This window comes from Nymphalis io, chromosome Z (assembly GCF_905147045.1).
Source record: "Nymphalis io chromosome Z, ilAglIoxx1.1, whole genome shotgun sequence".
Taxonomy (NCBI): domain Eukaryota; kingdom Metazoa; phylum Arthropoda; class Insecta; order Lepidoptera; family Nymphalidae; genus Nymphalis; species Nymphalis io.
The window spans coordinates 7,973,726-7,989,895 of NC_065918.1; the positions used below are offsets into that span (position 1 = coordinate 7,973,726).

Below are 16,170 nucleotides of genomic sequence, written 5' to 3' on the forward strand. Positions count from 1 at the left end.
ATATTATAAACCTTCCCCAAAACACGCTGCGTCTTCTGACGTAAGTTATGTGTATACTGATTAAGTAGGTAGCTTAGTAGTAGTTTAGTCATTACAAAAAAAAAGTTTTTTTTTTTATAGAATAGGAAGGCGGACGAGCATATGGGCCACCTGAAGATAAGTGGTCACCAACGCCCATAAACATTGGCATTGTAAGAAATGTTAACCATCGCTTACATCACCAATGTGCCACCAACCTTGGGAACTAAGATGTTATGTCCCTTGTGCCTGTAGTTACACTGGCTCACTCAACCTTCAAACCGGAACAACAATACCAAGTATTGGAATTAAAACGATTAACAAAATTAATTACAAAAATATGTCACTAATTAATTATAACATCAGGGCTTGTGCAATAGAATCAAACACTAGAAACAAAATACAATAGAAACAAAACTATCGCGTTAGTGGACAGTGCATTTTTAAAACATTTTTAATATTGGTGCAAATCATAACCTGGAAATTTAATACTATAATTGTATTATTTTTTCATATAAATTTAGAATCAAGTTAGATAAATTAAGTTAGAGTGAGAGTTGGAGTGAACATTAACCAACAACGCCTCACATAATCAACACTAACTTAAAGTAATTTTATGACAACGTATCAAACTATCATTGTGTGAAAGTTTCATATTAATCGGGACAGTAGTTTTTACGTGAACCATGAAAATAAATAACACTTTGTCTGTAAAAAAGAAACAAACCGTTACAATATAAATCTAAATATATTTATTAAAGCAAGTTTTAACAAGCACTTTTGAATGTCATTACTCAGTCATTCATTTAACAAGATTAAATCAAATCTAAAGTTAACACCAGTTGGGAATAAAAATTCGGTGCGCCGGCGAGAAACAGTTGTTACTCATTTATATATTTTTTTTAAATTACATTTATCTTTTTTTAAATATAAATAAAAAAAATAATAAATTTATGGTTTGTCTATTTAATTTACTGTATCGTGAATTGCTTACACTACCACCTGCACTCAAATCTAACGATAAAATAATCCTGATGAAACAGCCGTACTATTTAAAAAAGAAACTTTTTTACAAATATGAAAAGAAGTATTTTTTTATAAAATGAAATGAAGAAATTAAATACTTTAAGCTATACTTTACAAATCTGATCAAAGAAAACACGTAACAACATAAATTAAATAATATTTAACAAAACAATATATATAAGAAAATTAAAACAGTTTTTTGGAATATACAAACTTGCTTGTTTTTTGAATGTATTTATTTTAAAATATCCGTGACCTCGGTAAATACAAAAAGAAAATATCCTTCACAAATAACATTGCAGACTTAAAATGGATTCATATATCTTATTTTTTTTTACTGTTCATATATTGTATTTTTGCCGGTGGAAGCATCACACGAGCTATATATATGAATATATAATATATTCTATACATTTATTTATATTACTTATGATGCCCGCGCTGTTCTAACAAGGCAATAGTTTTTGCCCAATGAACTCATCACGAGGTCGATATTATAATTTATAAAATAACATAAAAATAGAGAATTTCCAATGTCTAAATAATAATGTATCGATAACATTAGACAAGAGTATATGAAATATTAAGACCTGTTTGGTGCGGAAATGAAAGGCGCATGAAACAATGATACGTAATAAAATATCAAAATATTAAATTAAACATTACGTTTACTCAAAAATATTGTTTGCTTCGTAATATAATATAAATTATTCCATATATATAATATAAGGAATAATCTTTGTTCTATATTGAAAAAGATTTATCGAAGCCAATAAAACGTTGTTACGTGTGGCTTAGCAGGGTTAGCTTAATTCAATTTATTAGGAAGACTTAGGGTAAGTGGATGTAAAAGGTCATTTTAGTCAGGATAATAGACGTATAAATATAAACGCTCAAAAATATAACTAATTCTTTTCTCAAGTTATATAAGTTGTTGAATTTTACTTCTAATTTATTTATTATATAATTAAAATTGTTTTAAAATTTATTGTAACGATTAAAATGTAATACAAGGCATAGTTTTACTTTGTCGTTTACGCTATTTTTTATACTTATTAATTACTCTTATGACAAGGAGTTTGTATAATATGATAGATTAAATAATAGTTATATAAATTAAATAAGTACCTATCTAAATCATTTTTCCTACCGGCAATAAACGATAATTTAACATCGTACCAGAAATAGAACAACTCACATAATGAATAAACTATATGTTTGAAATACATATATCAATCATACGTGTCTATAAAAAATACATGATTAAAATAAAGTTTGCAATGGTACTAAAAATCAAGTCAAAATTATATGCGTCATTATTTCGTATATATATTTATTAGTTAATGCATGATTTGATTCCGATTAGCTTTCTCAAACTCTTGTCTTAAGTGTCACATTCTAATTAAGTTATTACGGAAAAATCATAATCAGCGTATATTTAATAGATACTAAAATTAAATCATATATTCCATGTGTAGAGCATTATCAGATTTTTTTATCTTTATTACTTGAAAGCTATCATAGACAGCTAGAAAGATCGAAAGGTACTTTGTTACAAACAATACACTGAGTTACAGAGATACGTATAAATCGCATGATATAAAGAAAATAAATAAAAATGTAAATTATTATAAAAACGAATAAAAATAAATAAATATGGCGTGAGTAAATTACGTAGGGCTGCCGTTGAGGATGCAGAATGAAACCGAACGAATTTAACTTATACGTTTATTTAAGTAATTATTTCTAATTTCTAATACGTGACAGTCTGTTCGATATCAGAACAAAAAGTGAAGATCTGTAGTCTGAATTACATATTTATAACGAAATCGGTGAATCACTGAATGGTCCCCACGGTATGGTAATTCTTGGTAGCACTCGATGTTCGGGAGGTCTTGCGAAACAAAGCAGCGACGCTGGCAACAGGTGGTAGCTTCAAGGAATGCATGGTGTGATTATTTCTCACGGTATGGTATTTCTTGGTAGCGCTCGATGTTCGGGGAGGTCTTGCGATTATTTCTTAACAAGTACAACAATATCATATTATGTAGGAATGTGTATCAGCAGTTTACTTAAAAAGGATTCTAAGACTACATAGAGCACCTTTTAGTTCTACATATAAGATATTTTAAGTTAAAAATAATAACGGCTACAAGGGATATTTTTCAACCTAAGCCGAGTCCGATATAAAGCTTATGATCTCGCAGAGCTTACTGGTTCGTCTCATCTATTTCTTGATATTATGTTAAAGTTGCAAATATTAAATATTTTCTATACCGCCGGAAGTAGACTGTTCACCTCAACAAAACCTCGACCTTTTACTATTGACCTTATCGAAATAAGCTTTTTTCGGATATTTTCACCATTTATCTCAATATTCTCTTACCTCTTTGGTTTTAATATAATTATAAAAAACTAATTCTGGATTTTAACCAATTTTTTTTTTCGCTCTATGGCAAATACACAGATAAAAAAGTTTGCCCATATGAAACTAATAAATGATAAAAATATAATTTTAATTCACATAAAATAATAGAGTTCAGTTACGAAATAATTATTAGTTCAAATATATAATATATGTTTATTGATGACATAATGTTAAATATATTTATTTATTTATTTTTATTTATTTAAATACTCTTTTGACCATCATACATTGTGTAGTAGGACAAAGGCGGACTTAATGCCTAAAGGCATTCTCTACCAGTCAACCTTTAGGCTAAGCAGAAATTCTTGATATATGTATATAATTTTAATTTAATTTTATAATTAATATATTCTAATTGTATTTATATACTTTTGTTTATACTGATACATAGATAATATAATCGAAAAAATATCTGATAAATTACCTTTTTATACCTATTTTTTAAAGAATTGGAAAAAAAAACAATTATTAAATTACCTTGCTTAATTGTTATTTTAATTTTAAAAAAATATTACATATTACACACATATATATATATATATATATATATATATATATATATATATATATATATATGTGTGTGTGTGTGTGTGTGTGTGTGTATATATATAATTATAACAGAATTAAGAATAAATCGAACAATATACGTAATTACTTGTCAACATTATTACAGTTTAGATAAAAAGAAATTAAATATTATATCTGCTGAACTGTCATCATACAAGCGCTCTAGCCTTAACATCCGATCAATATTTTACAAGTGATCTAGCTGTTACATATTTACTCTTTTATTAACTAATCTCCATCAAATTAATTATTTGCAATTTAAAACATAAAGATTACACTGTCAATTTACATGTTTTAACGTAGAAACGATCTTTCAAAAACGTAAATATACATATAAATTTATTTTATAATAATATATTTTTTCACGTCCTAAAACATGTAATATATGTAATTATTAGGGTCATTAACATTTAACAAAATAGTTGAGGTCAACATATATTTATAAGACAGTAGGCAGGTAACGTTTACGGAAATAAAATAACTGATAAAACCCATCGAAAGTTATATTGATGGTTTTTTGTTATCTTTGACATGCGAATAAAGATTTTTAATTATTTATTTAATAAACAAGTACGTTAGGTTTTAACTTTTAAAAATATGTCGATATAGAATCAAAATAAAATATTATTTCACATTTCTTTTTTTCTGTATTCGGCTACTTCTTAAAATCTAGAAGTAAAATAAAAGAATGTCAAATCAAAATGAAAATTGTAAAAAATATTAAAAAAAAACTAAGTACGAATTTCAACTCAAATTTTAAAAAAATGCTTTTTTTTTAATTGAAAGCATTACATTTTGATAAAAATAATAATAATAATAGCGGCGTTTGTTGTTTGTTTAAAAGCTTACATTATTGAATGAAATAATTTTATTTATATTATAAAAAGTTCGTAAATGTCAGATGTAGATGATCCTTTAGATAAAAAAACATAAAAGGATATCTAAAAGGAAGGTGATTTCAAGGAAAAATTACAATACAATTTTCTAAACTTCAACCATTCGGTTAAGAGATTTCAAATAAGACATTTCAGTTTATCCTCGATTGTGGTTAGAGCATACTATAACGCTATATTAAACACCGAGAACTATCAACAGTACGCAGTGTCAATCGCGCCACTGTCAAGAGACGGCCCGTAGTGCAGCTTAATTTAAAAATTTCGCAATTTAGTCGTTCAACCTCGATCGCGAAATGAAGGAGCTCAATGGTAAGTCTGAGGTTTCCTTAATGTCCTTAATTTAAAAGGCTTCCAAGATCATAATCTAATGTCAAATAAAAAGTCTCAATTTTTTTAATAACTATTGTATAAATTTACACCAAAAATATGATACACCTTGTGACAAAAATAAGTATAAATCTTAAATACATATAATCAATTAATATGAAGTTTAAAAAAATACCCAATTTTGTTCACTTTCAAATCATTATACTTAAGACTATTATTATTATATTACTATTTATCATGATATTTAAGAGTACAATCGTTAATACGATAACCAAAATATATAAAACATAATTGTGTACATGCATTGCCGGTGTCATCGTTTTCGACGCGTAATTTATTTTAATTGCAAAAATAGAATTATAATTGTCTTAGTTATTAAAGGCATATTATAGTGATATATATATAATTCATGGTAACGCACGTGTTTTGAACAGGATAACGTTATTGCTTGGAGATTAAGATAAGCTCTCTTATTAGAATAACTTGAAGAGGCGCTATAAACATCTTACAAAATTAATAACTCACTACGTAATAAAAATAAACTAAAAAATAGTTCTTTTTAATTATATAATGTTGGTACAAGTGTGAACAGTGTGAATGGACTTCATTTACAGAGAGTAATAATATTGTAATGACTCAAGATCACATAATTTTTACATGTTTTATTTCTTCAATTAGGTATGGGACAGTCAAAGTCGGGGTACCTAAGCATCTTCCATCTATACCTATGTTATATCTACATTAAAAAAATATATATGTGATCTCTTAAACGATGTCAGACCTTGCGATGCATGTGGGAAGCTAATTATATAAACAATTTTTATATCTACTTACAGGGACAGTGTTGTGTGAGAAACAACTCGGCAGGCGACGAGTCGTCCCCGTGATATACCTTCAAGGTTCTCACTATGATGTCGGCTTTGACGTCGTAAGTTTCATTAATTTATATAAACTTATTACTTATTATATATCAGTGATTTATAAAACTAGCCGTAGCCAAAAAGATAAGATAAAAAGACGTAACGTATATATAATTATACACATGCTATCTCTGGAAGACAAACATGAAAATATTAATATATATATATATATATGTCTGTTTTAAATATGCGTCTCTACAGCAAGTTTTACAATGCTTTTGAAATATTCATACATTGAATTGCTTCGCATACATTAGATCTACGTTTATCTTCTTCATGGATACGTAAGTTTAGATATTGTATACAACTGCAGCGAAAACTGACATGTATAAACAGCGCAAAGCGAATATTAATTTTATCGAATCTTTTATTTCGACTACTCAATCACTAACTCTTATACCTGATCTACTGTATTAAATCCAAACATAATTTCTGGACTCAACGTGATTAGTAACGATTAATCAGTAACGGTTATCGTGATTAGTAATGGTTATCGAACCGTAAATTTGTTACTGATTAGTCTCAAGCGAAACAATGTGACGGATGAATCGCTATTTTCTTCTTTAATAAAAGTAATAACCAATAACATGAACATGTAGACATCGTGTGATTAAAAACAGACATTTGAATAGCGTCGTGTATTTGATGCATGTAGGTATCGCAAACATGTTTTTCGCATTTTACTTAAATAAAAAAGTGCTTACACATATAAATATTAGAATTTGCTTAAACATGTAAATAATGTCACTTTCATTATGACACTAGTTAGTACCCACATGTTTAAATTTTCTTAACGTTACAACTATTCCCGCATGTAAATAGTAACGATTAAATATTTAATCGCATCAAGTACAGAATAAGTTGCATCCAAAGGGGAAAGATGGATTAATGTCAGCATAAAAGATAAGAAGCTATTATCTTTGTAAGTCTTACTTTATTTAAGTTCATTCGTTTTAAATTAATATCCAATATAATATGTCTAAAACTCTTCATTTCTTATTGAAGAATTTTTTTTTTTCTTTTTAATGATATATGAAGTAAGTGAACAAGTTGAAAGAATAAAATTATCATAAGATTAGTAATTTGGTCGTAAGCAAAATTTTATACAATTATCTGGTCTATAGCGCAAGGAGTGATAAAGGTTCAATAGTTAATATAGATGAGAAAATTATGAAAAAAATATATTATTTTATTATTATTTTCATAAAAAAATATACAAAGTTATCGAGAGCTTGTATTATCTTGCGAATAGTCTCTTATTATATTCTGTTTTATTTATTCAAATAAAATCATGCGAACGATAAACTCTAACAAAATATACAATACAAAAATTATACCAACCACACAACAATACTAACACACACGTTAATTATAAACTTATAAATAAAATATACCTACGATTGGTATGGTATGGCGATTTCTATAAAATGTATCTACTGCCGATTATATATATCATAGTTTAGACATATTTTTATATATATAATTTTACAAACAGCATAAACAGTACACCATTTTAACTTATATGTATATTCATTATTTGAAATAATAAATTCGTACATCTTGCATATATATCAACGACTAACAAATCAGAAATTATTTATCAACTCAGCTCAGTTAAAAGCACTGTGTTGTTACTTTAATGTTAACTCTCTTAATATACGATATAGTTTAGTATTTTTCCAAATACAAAGATAGATCCTTTATTGATTAAGCTACATTAAGGTTTGCTGTAACTTTAACAAATGATAACTATACAAAACAATACTATAAGCTGCTTAAAATGTTGTCAGTCTCGTTAACTATTGCGTAGGTTGGCCATAGTTGCATTAACTGCCCTATATCTATGGTTCATGGAATTATTAAATCACAGTATAATAAGCCTAGCGTTCCATGAATGCGTTATAAACTACATTTCGAGATACGAGATTTCTTGCTTTTTTGTAGCTTTAGTCTTTTTTTATTTAATTCTATAGATATTTAGTCACTGCAACATACACCTACACTGATATTTTCATAAAATTAGGATTTTAGCAAACCATTGAAGCTTGCAGTAAGTAGGTATTCCGGATATAATCTATCTCATCGTCTGTATTCAACAGCGTCTTTCAACATTCTTCCAAAATTCAAATATATACTCCATTTTTTTTCTCTTTTGTTAGAATGGTCAAAATATACATCATTTCTATGGTGTAAGGTATCAGGTATCCGGTAAAAATCTCGAATCTATTGCATTTTCAACTTTTCCCATTTCTTACAAAAAATGATCTTCAAAGAAATCTCTGTTGCAATTATGCCATAACTGGTGGTAGGACTTTGAGAATCCTCGTCTGGGTAGGAACCATTCATCCAATATTCTACCGCTATTCAGTAAACATTGCATTCATGTGTCTCGGTTTGAAGGATTATTAAGTGAGCCAGTTTGACAACAGGCACACAGGCAGGCTTTAACAATCATCATCAACATCAGGTTTTTCTGTAGAACTATTCACTAATAAGTCAGTGAAATTAATTTATCTATGAATTCTTTAAATGGTCATATAACTTTTGCTTAGTTTATAAGTTGACTTTAAACGTTTTAACATGTCGAGCAATCATTTTATGTAGTCCACGGTTATGGATTTTTGAACAAATTCTTTATCAGTTATGAGTTTTAACAGTCGTACAATGCTACCTATGTTAAGTACAACTTTATATAAAGTTGGTGTATAAGCACACACATTTCCGCGCGATGTTTTCCACCGCTGCCAAGCTCGAGATTAATTATTTATCAACACAAATTAGCAGATGAAAATTCGAAAAATGGGTATTATGAGCGCATATTTTATAACTTTTAACAGGTAATAAACAAAATAAAAAAACTGTTAAAATACAATGTACGTGTACCATGATTAACATTAGTATTTGTGTTGTATGAAATGCAGGCAAATGTTCGTGGTTATAATATGATAATTAGTATTCCAGTTTAATTGTGTCGTATAAAATCATATCAAGTTGGTGAAATAAATCTATACTCTTACTAAACTCTATAATATTAATATAAGCTTTGCTACTTATTATTGGGTTATTAAATGAGAATTCAAATCAAGTATTTTAGGCTAAAATTCATAATGTGAATATTCATAATATTTTAAAGATAATTAATATTTGCATCGTAATAATATTAGTTCAAGTTTTAAATTAAATAAAGATATGTATCCAAGTCTTTGTTGAATATATGTTATTCCCTAACCTAACCTGTAATTTATTTTAAAAAATTGCTTATAAAATTTGAAATGCCCAGGGTCGTAATTTTGCGGCCATCATAAAGAGTTTTATATCATCATATGGAAATCTAAGAGATTTTGAAAAAGAATACAAGACGGATACTGGAAGAGATGCATACGATAAGACACTCGCCAATATGAAAAAACGGTTTCCTTATTACGTAAAGGAAATGCAAGGAGTCGCAGACGGTGCTAATGTGCCATTTCATCAGGTATTTATATTTAAATTTAAGATCCAATAATAGTTTGCCTTGAAGTTGTCTTTATTACTTTTATTTATTTAACATACATGATAGCAGCGTATAATTATTTGTAGAAATATATTAATAATATAATATATAAATAATATAGATTTTCTTGTAAATAAATAGTAGAAAAAAAAACAATGTCACCAAACGAAATCAAGGCTACTGCACTTCAACTCTATTCGAACGTATGATTAACGTCATAGATCAAAAATATCAATGTAATTTATATAACATAATTTTTCAAGAAACTCATAAACTTATTTTTCTTTAGAAAAAGATTGGATTCGAATGGTATGAAACCGTACTTATATAGACCAGTATTCGAACCAAAAACTAACGCCTTTTATTTATTTTTAGCTCTTCTTATTGCAAATGGATGACATAATCGGAACAATCAACGACAACCACCTACCTCGTAACGACACAGGGGGCTGCAGCTCTTTGGCCATTAAAACTCCTAATAGCGTTAGTATTGTGCTATAATTTATACGAAGATATTTTTACTATTAGGTATATTTATGAATAGTTATTAATCGTATAATAATACCAGGCTAGGCTCTATCTTCTATGGACATGTAATTTTATTATTTCCATTTAGAAGATGCATATTAGCATGCTCTTCAACTTTTATAGTTCGATAGAATCATTCATGATATAATTAATGATAATACTAAACGCTTCTTTCAATGCCTTCACTATACTTAGGCTAAATATGTATAGGCGAACACATTTCGGTACTACGCTTGATCTCTATTCGGTCGGGTCGGGTTGCCGTCCCATCGGATTTAAACAATGAGGGTCCTGAGTACAACAGATATATACACTCGTCTTGGCAGATGCACTGCCGTGCCCCCAGATGAAGTCCTCCTGGCCGATTTCGGCCACGGCGGCCAATCTTAAGAGAGATTAGCCAACTGCGCAAGACGTATGTAGTAAAAAAGTGTTTGTGCAAACACAGGTGCATTATCTATTCACTCACTCACATAAACCGATAGGACCGGAAAGATTTCACGCGCAGGAAACATTTTTAAGTGCTTTCCATGGCAGGGGAGTGTACACACTTCCAACTTCGAGACTCCGGGCAGATACAAACTTGAGAATTACTGACAGAAAAAGTCAATAACTTTTTGTTAGCCCGACATGGGGTTGAGCCCAGGACCACGGGATCTGCGGCTTTATATCTAGCCACTACACCTAACGAGGCATTCATTATATACATACTCGTAGATTGTGTACATAGTGCAGTTATGAAGATATTTCCTGCCCAGTGAGGTAGTCTTTAATAAATGCTGTTTTGGTCGAAATTCGCTGAGAAGGACATTATATTCAAGTTATTACTTTCAAATACATTTAGTTATTTTTATTTAACCAGTATATACTGCGCTTAAAATATGCAGAATCTAAAAATAGTTCGTTTCCGACATAAACAGCTATGTTCTATTTCAGTACTCCTAATTGATTTTACAAATTTGAATGCCACATGCGAGAGTCAATTAGCGTTATATTTCAAGCGTAACATTACCTAATTGTTGCCAACCAAATTAACGCATAATAATTACGACAAACAACTCGTGGATGAATTAACCGAGTAAAAGTCGATGATGCTTCATATAATAATATATACAAATCCTATATGGTTATGTTTTATGCGTTTGTTTTTATTCGGTCATTAGTTTCGTTCCTAGGCCCTCAGTTGGATTGAGGAAATAAAACTGTAATGTTTATTAGAACGGTTATAAAATTAGTAATAATAATTATGTTTTTAGCTTTTATTTGTTTTATTAAAAACCCGAATTTTCATATATACTTTTATTGTGATTTCTACTAAACTGTAATGCTATTTAGTTATTTAGTTACTCAATTGTATTATATTTTTCAGGCAGTACTAGGACACACCGAAGATGCATTCAGTGAAACTTTAAATCACTTCTATATCATGTCTGCACACATCATCCCCACTCAAGAGGATAGAGAACTTGGAGTAAGACATTGTTTATTTATTACTATTTCTGAGTTGCTAAAAAATATGTAAACAGAGCGTCGAAAATTTTAATTTTATACATTGCGTTTTTCATGCGGAATCAAAATTAATGTATTCAACATTAAAATGTACATACGCTTCAAAATAAATTTGCTAGAATATTTTGTACTGTACATTACATAATAAGCAAAAAACTAAAAATATATACTATAATATAGAAAAATTAGAAACATCTCAATCAACACACACACAAACACATTTTAGTAAAACGGAAAAAATTTATTCAATACTTAAAATGCCTCCATAACCAAAAAGAAACGATTTAATATATTTAATATTGACGATTTTTCATAAGAAAGTAACGGACTACTGAGCTTTATAACTAAGTTACAATTTCTCACTAATGACTAATGAAAATATGTTTTCTTAGGCTATTGAAGAAAGGTTCAGCTCGCTTTGCTATGCGGGTCATTTACCTGGTTACACAATGGGTTACAATGAAAATGGTTTGGTGTTTTCCATAAATACACTTAGTCCTTTAGTGCTGAAGCCTGGAAACACTCGTAAGTATTCTGCTTTAACTTGTTGTATTTTGTAATAGGTGATTAAAACTGCATTTTATTCAAGAAGTAAAGTAAAATAACAGGCTTTAAATTGTCAACTAATTAATAAAGACTTTCTCTAAGTTATGAGGTTTATTTTATCATCCTGCTCTAGTGCGGCAACCCGCACCCACCAAGTAATGTTTGATAAACATGGGTCAGAATATCAAGGTTTCCTTCCTACTGAGCGCGTGATGAAGACATATGGAAAATTATGACTAGCTAAGAAATTATGTATAAGCAGATGATCAGCTCAAAGGTCAGAGTGTATAAGACAGCAGCAACGGCATCGATATATAAAAATATTTTTATTTCAAGTATTGTTACTAGTTTTGGTTATCCTACACATATCGTGACATCAATGCTACAATATAATGTAGTCCAATTATGATGTAATAAATAGTTCAAGTAACTAGATAGGTATTATATTCTATCGTTATGTAAAATTTACTATGCATTCAATAAATACCTACGTACTTCGTTTTAAGTGATTAAAAAATAAACAGACTCACTCCAACCCTGAATCCTATAATATGCTACTTAAAGATAACCTTCTTGCATATCATTAATATGTATATTTAAAAAATACAAATTGTTATGGACGAATTCAATTCCAGCACGGACTTTCATCACGCGAGCTCTTTTAGCGTCAAAGAGCTATAACGATGCGGAAAGAATTCTACGTGATGAAGGATTGGGGATTGGAAATGGTTTCTCTATGAACATGATTTGGACAAATAAGGCCGGTGAAAAACAAATATACAACGCTGAAGTGGCACCCGATCTTAAGGGCGATAGATCACTTTTAAACATTCATAAGTATCGCGATGAACCCTTGGTGCACACTAATATGTAAGTATTCTTAATAAAGAAATACTTAAATTGTTTATAAATAATGAATGAATTATGTCACACTATTTTATCGTAACTGGAATGATGATCTTTGACATGCCATGTAGATACGTATCTATATAATGAATAACGAATGACTACTGTGTGCGGCTGCTACTACATGTATGCGACATTGTTACGCGTGTTGTTGACGCGTGTTATTTATTACAAAGAATGTAATGGGGCAAATATAGCTACCATTGAAAGTAATTACAATTTGAAAAAATGATTAGGAACATAAAATTAATAATAAATTTATAATTCATAAGCATAACATATACATACTATGACGGTATAATCTGTATTGGTAAATATTACATAAGCAGACAGCCTCGTAAGCGTTACATTAAATGGGTAAATTGATATTATTATTAATTATTACTTTCTTTATTTAAAAAAATAACTGGATTACGCGTTTCTGTACAAAATTATAATTTCGGGATTAGATTTTCCACAATAAATGTTCATTTAAAATTACCAAGAAATTTAATAATTATACTCAATTTTATACAAAACTTTTCAGAACTAATCTTAGTCATCTTTTCTTTACGAAATAAAATTTTAATGATATAGGTACAATAAGGTTTGAAAAATATCAGACACTGATGTATTTAGTAACATACGTAAAAATATATTATAGGTTTCGAAGTCATAAAAGTGTAGTCTGTGATTGTATCTTAATTTGTCTTTTTTGTTTTTAAATCATAATTGTTAATACTTGTTCTGTTCATTTTATGCAAGTAGTGATTGGTTCTGAGAGAAATAACTTGTAAGGAACTATTTACAAATTGCGATTGGATGTATTTTGTGCATCCTACATTGTTTTGTATCCAAAAAAGAAGTAATATAATCATTTATGCTGTTATAGATATCAACGTATACCTGTAAAAGAAGTTATTGGGCCAATAATAGATAGTAGCACATTTCGCTTGAAGATCATACATACTCACGCGCCCCCAAACAACCAGAAAGATATCAAAGATATTCTATCAGACACCACCGGCATTGAGTTCCAAGTTTTCCAGGAAAAGAAGGATTCAATTATCAAGACTATCGCAGCGGGTATGATTATATAATATTTTTTGTCTCGGTGTCATGCTATATAAACAATGTATAATACGTCGAACCAAGCCGGTACGGGAAGGTAGTTAACCTTCCCGTACCGACTTGGTACGGGTGAAATAAGAGATATATTTTTTTTATTTTTTTGTTAAAACTTAAATCATGGAACCCGACCGCAACGCCATCAACCAGGTTCAATCTAAACCTCCCAGGGAATCAAACACATACAAAAAAAAATTAAAATCAGTCCATCCGTTTGGGCGTTCAGTGGCATAAACACGTACACGAGAATTATATTTAAAAGTATTACCAATGAAAATATTTGTACAAGCCAAACGCTTTTAAAGATACATTGTGCTGCCTATTAATCGTAAGAAAATGTGTATTCGTAAATTTAAATATCTTATAATATTACATAAATTATCCTTGTATATGTAACTTATATTATTATCTCGTATATTTCGTATAAAATGTAGCATTTCGATAAGTTTTGGCTTTATAAGTTTACTTCTCTTATCTTTTTAAAAAACCCAATTTCTCACAAAAAATATATATAATATATTCTCATTAAAGCCCTATGAAACCCGTTCATCCAAGTACTAATATTTAAAATGTAATACTTTAAGATTGTAATAGTATTTATTTACCAAATCGTTAATGTACTAATACTGTTTACTATTTTCAGGTATTTTCGATTTAGACAAAATGACATGGAGTATCTTCATCAACAAGCCGAATATATCAGAGCCAGTAGCCATTTTACCTATAAGATTCTCAATGTTAGATAAATCAGATCAATGAGAACTAACCGAATAAACAGCGACTTAAATTAAATCTCATGTAACTTGATTTATACATGAGCTATAAAAATAAATATGTGTAATATCTACCTACATATATATATACATATATATCATTAAGAAGTTGTAGATTTGCTACTTGGTGTGGTTATAGCTAACTTGGTATTTCCATTTGTATTTTCACGATTGTTTTAAATAGTGTTTTAAAATCTCATACAATGGTCACGACCGCCAAAGATAAAAATCACGTTTCAGTAACCTATAGCTAGGCAATTATTATACAGTAGGTATAATATATTGTAATACTAAAATGCTAATTATCCGTGTTACATAACATCGGCATTTACCTGCTACTACTATTATTGTTGTTAAATGTATTTGGTATAAATAAGAGTTTGTTATTCAGTCCACAAAAGACAATATTTGCTAAAGCTATTTGTCTTTTGACTGTTGTGTAGGTTCACTATTAATAGCCTATACGTAGATTAGGCAATTATTTTACTTCCCACTTATTACGAAACATATTAGAGAATGAATAGCAACAATTCAACGATAATTTTGTAGGTTAGTGACCAATCTTAAGGTCACAGTATTTAAACAAGGAATTAAATCTATAATTGTGGTGTTACCATAATGTTATGTAGAGATTAGAATATTTATAGCAAAAGCGTTAAAGTGTGTTGGTGAATAATGATTTTGAAAATAAAGATTTCAATTGAAAATACAGTTTTTTATTTTATTCATTCGAAACTAGGGCTTGTCCCGTGGCTTCGCCCGCCTCATAATGTATAATCCAGTTAAACGGGATCAAAACGCCAAAATATGCTACAGTAACAATCTGTGAATGTCCCACTGATGGGCTAAGACCTCTTCTCCTTTTTTGAGAAAAAGATTTGGAGCTTATTCCACAACGCTGCTAACTAATTACCTACTTATTCACAACACATACAATCTTTCGTATTTATAATATTAGTGCGATTCTTATTAATCTATTAATTAAAAATGGAGAATGGATATACTGAATTATTTTAATGCTTCCTTATATACTATATTAGGTTACTATACTATATCTCTATTTGCTAGGACAACGATATCTTTGGCATGACTTACACTTGTACATGCTACACATACTTACACTCGG

The 16,170-nt window shown here is 29.1% G+C and overlaps 1 protein-coding gene across 3 annotated transcripts in view; it reads left to right on the plus strand.

Annotated features, from left to right (window-relative positions):
• LOC126780735 (uncharacterized) overlaps window positions 1–15,751 on the plus strand; it is a 45,960-nt gene extending 30,209 nt beyond the window's left edge. For 2 of the 3 annotated variants that reach the window (XM_050505404.1, XM_050505405.1), the window contains exons 2-9: window positions 6,099–6,190; window positions 9,463–9,657; window positions 10,051–10,158; window positions 11,573–11,674; window positions 12,105–12,237; window positions 12,894–13,128; window positions 14,036–14,229; window positions 14,915–15,751. In XM_050505404.1, coding sequence (XP_050361361.1) covers window positions 6,099–6,190; window positions 9,463–9,657; window positions 10,051–10,158; window positions 11,573–11,674; window positions 12,105–12,237; window positions 12,894–13,128; window positions 14,036–14,229; window positions 14,915–15,030 — 1,175 coding nt within the window. In that variant the 3' untranslated portion in view covers window positions 15,031–15,751. Of the gene's footprint in view, window positions 1–5,117; window positions 5,245–6,098; window positions 6,191–9,462; window positions 9,658–10,050; window positions 10,159–11,572; window positions 11,675–12,104; window positions 12,238–12,893; window positions 13,129–14,035; window positions 14,230–14,914 lie in introns of those variants that run through there. The other variant, XM_050505406.1, reaches the window with a different exon arrangement.
• The last annotated feature ends 419 nt before the right edge of the window (window positions 15,752–16,170 follow it).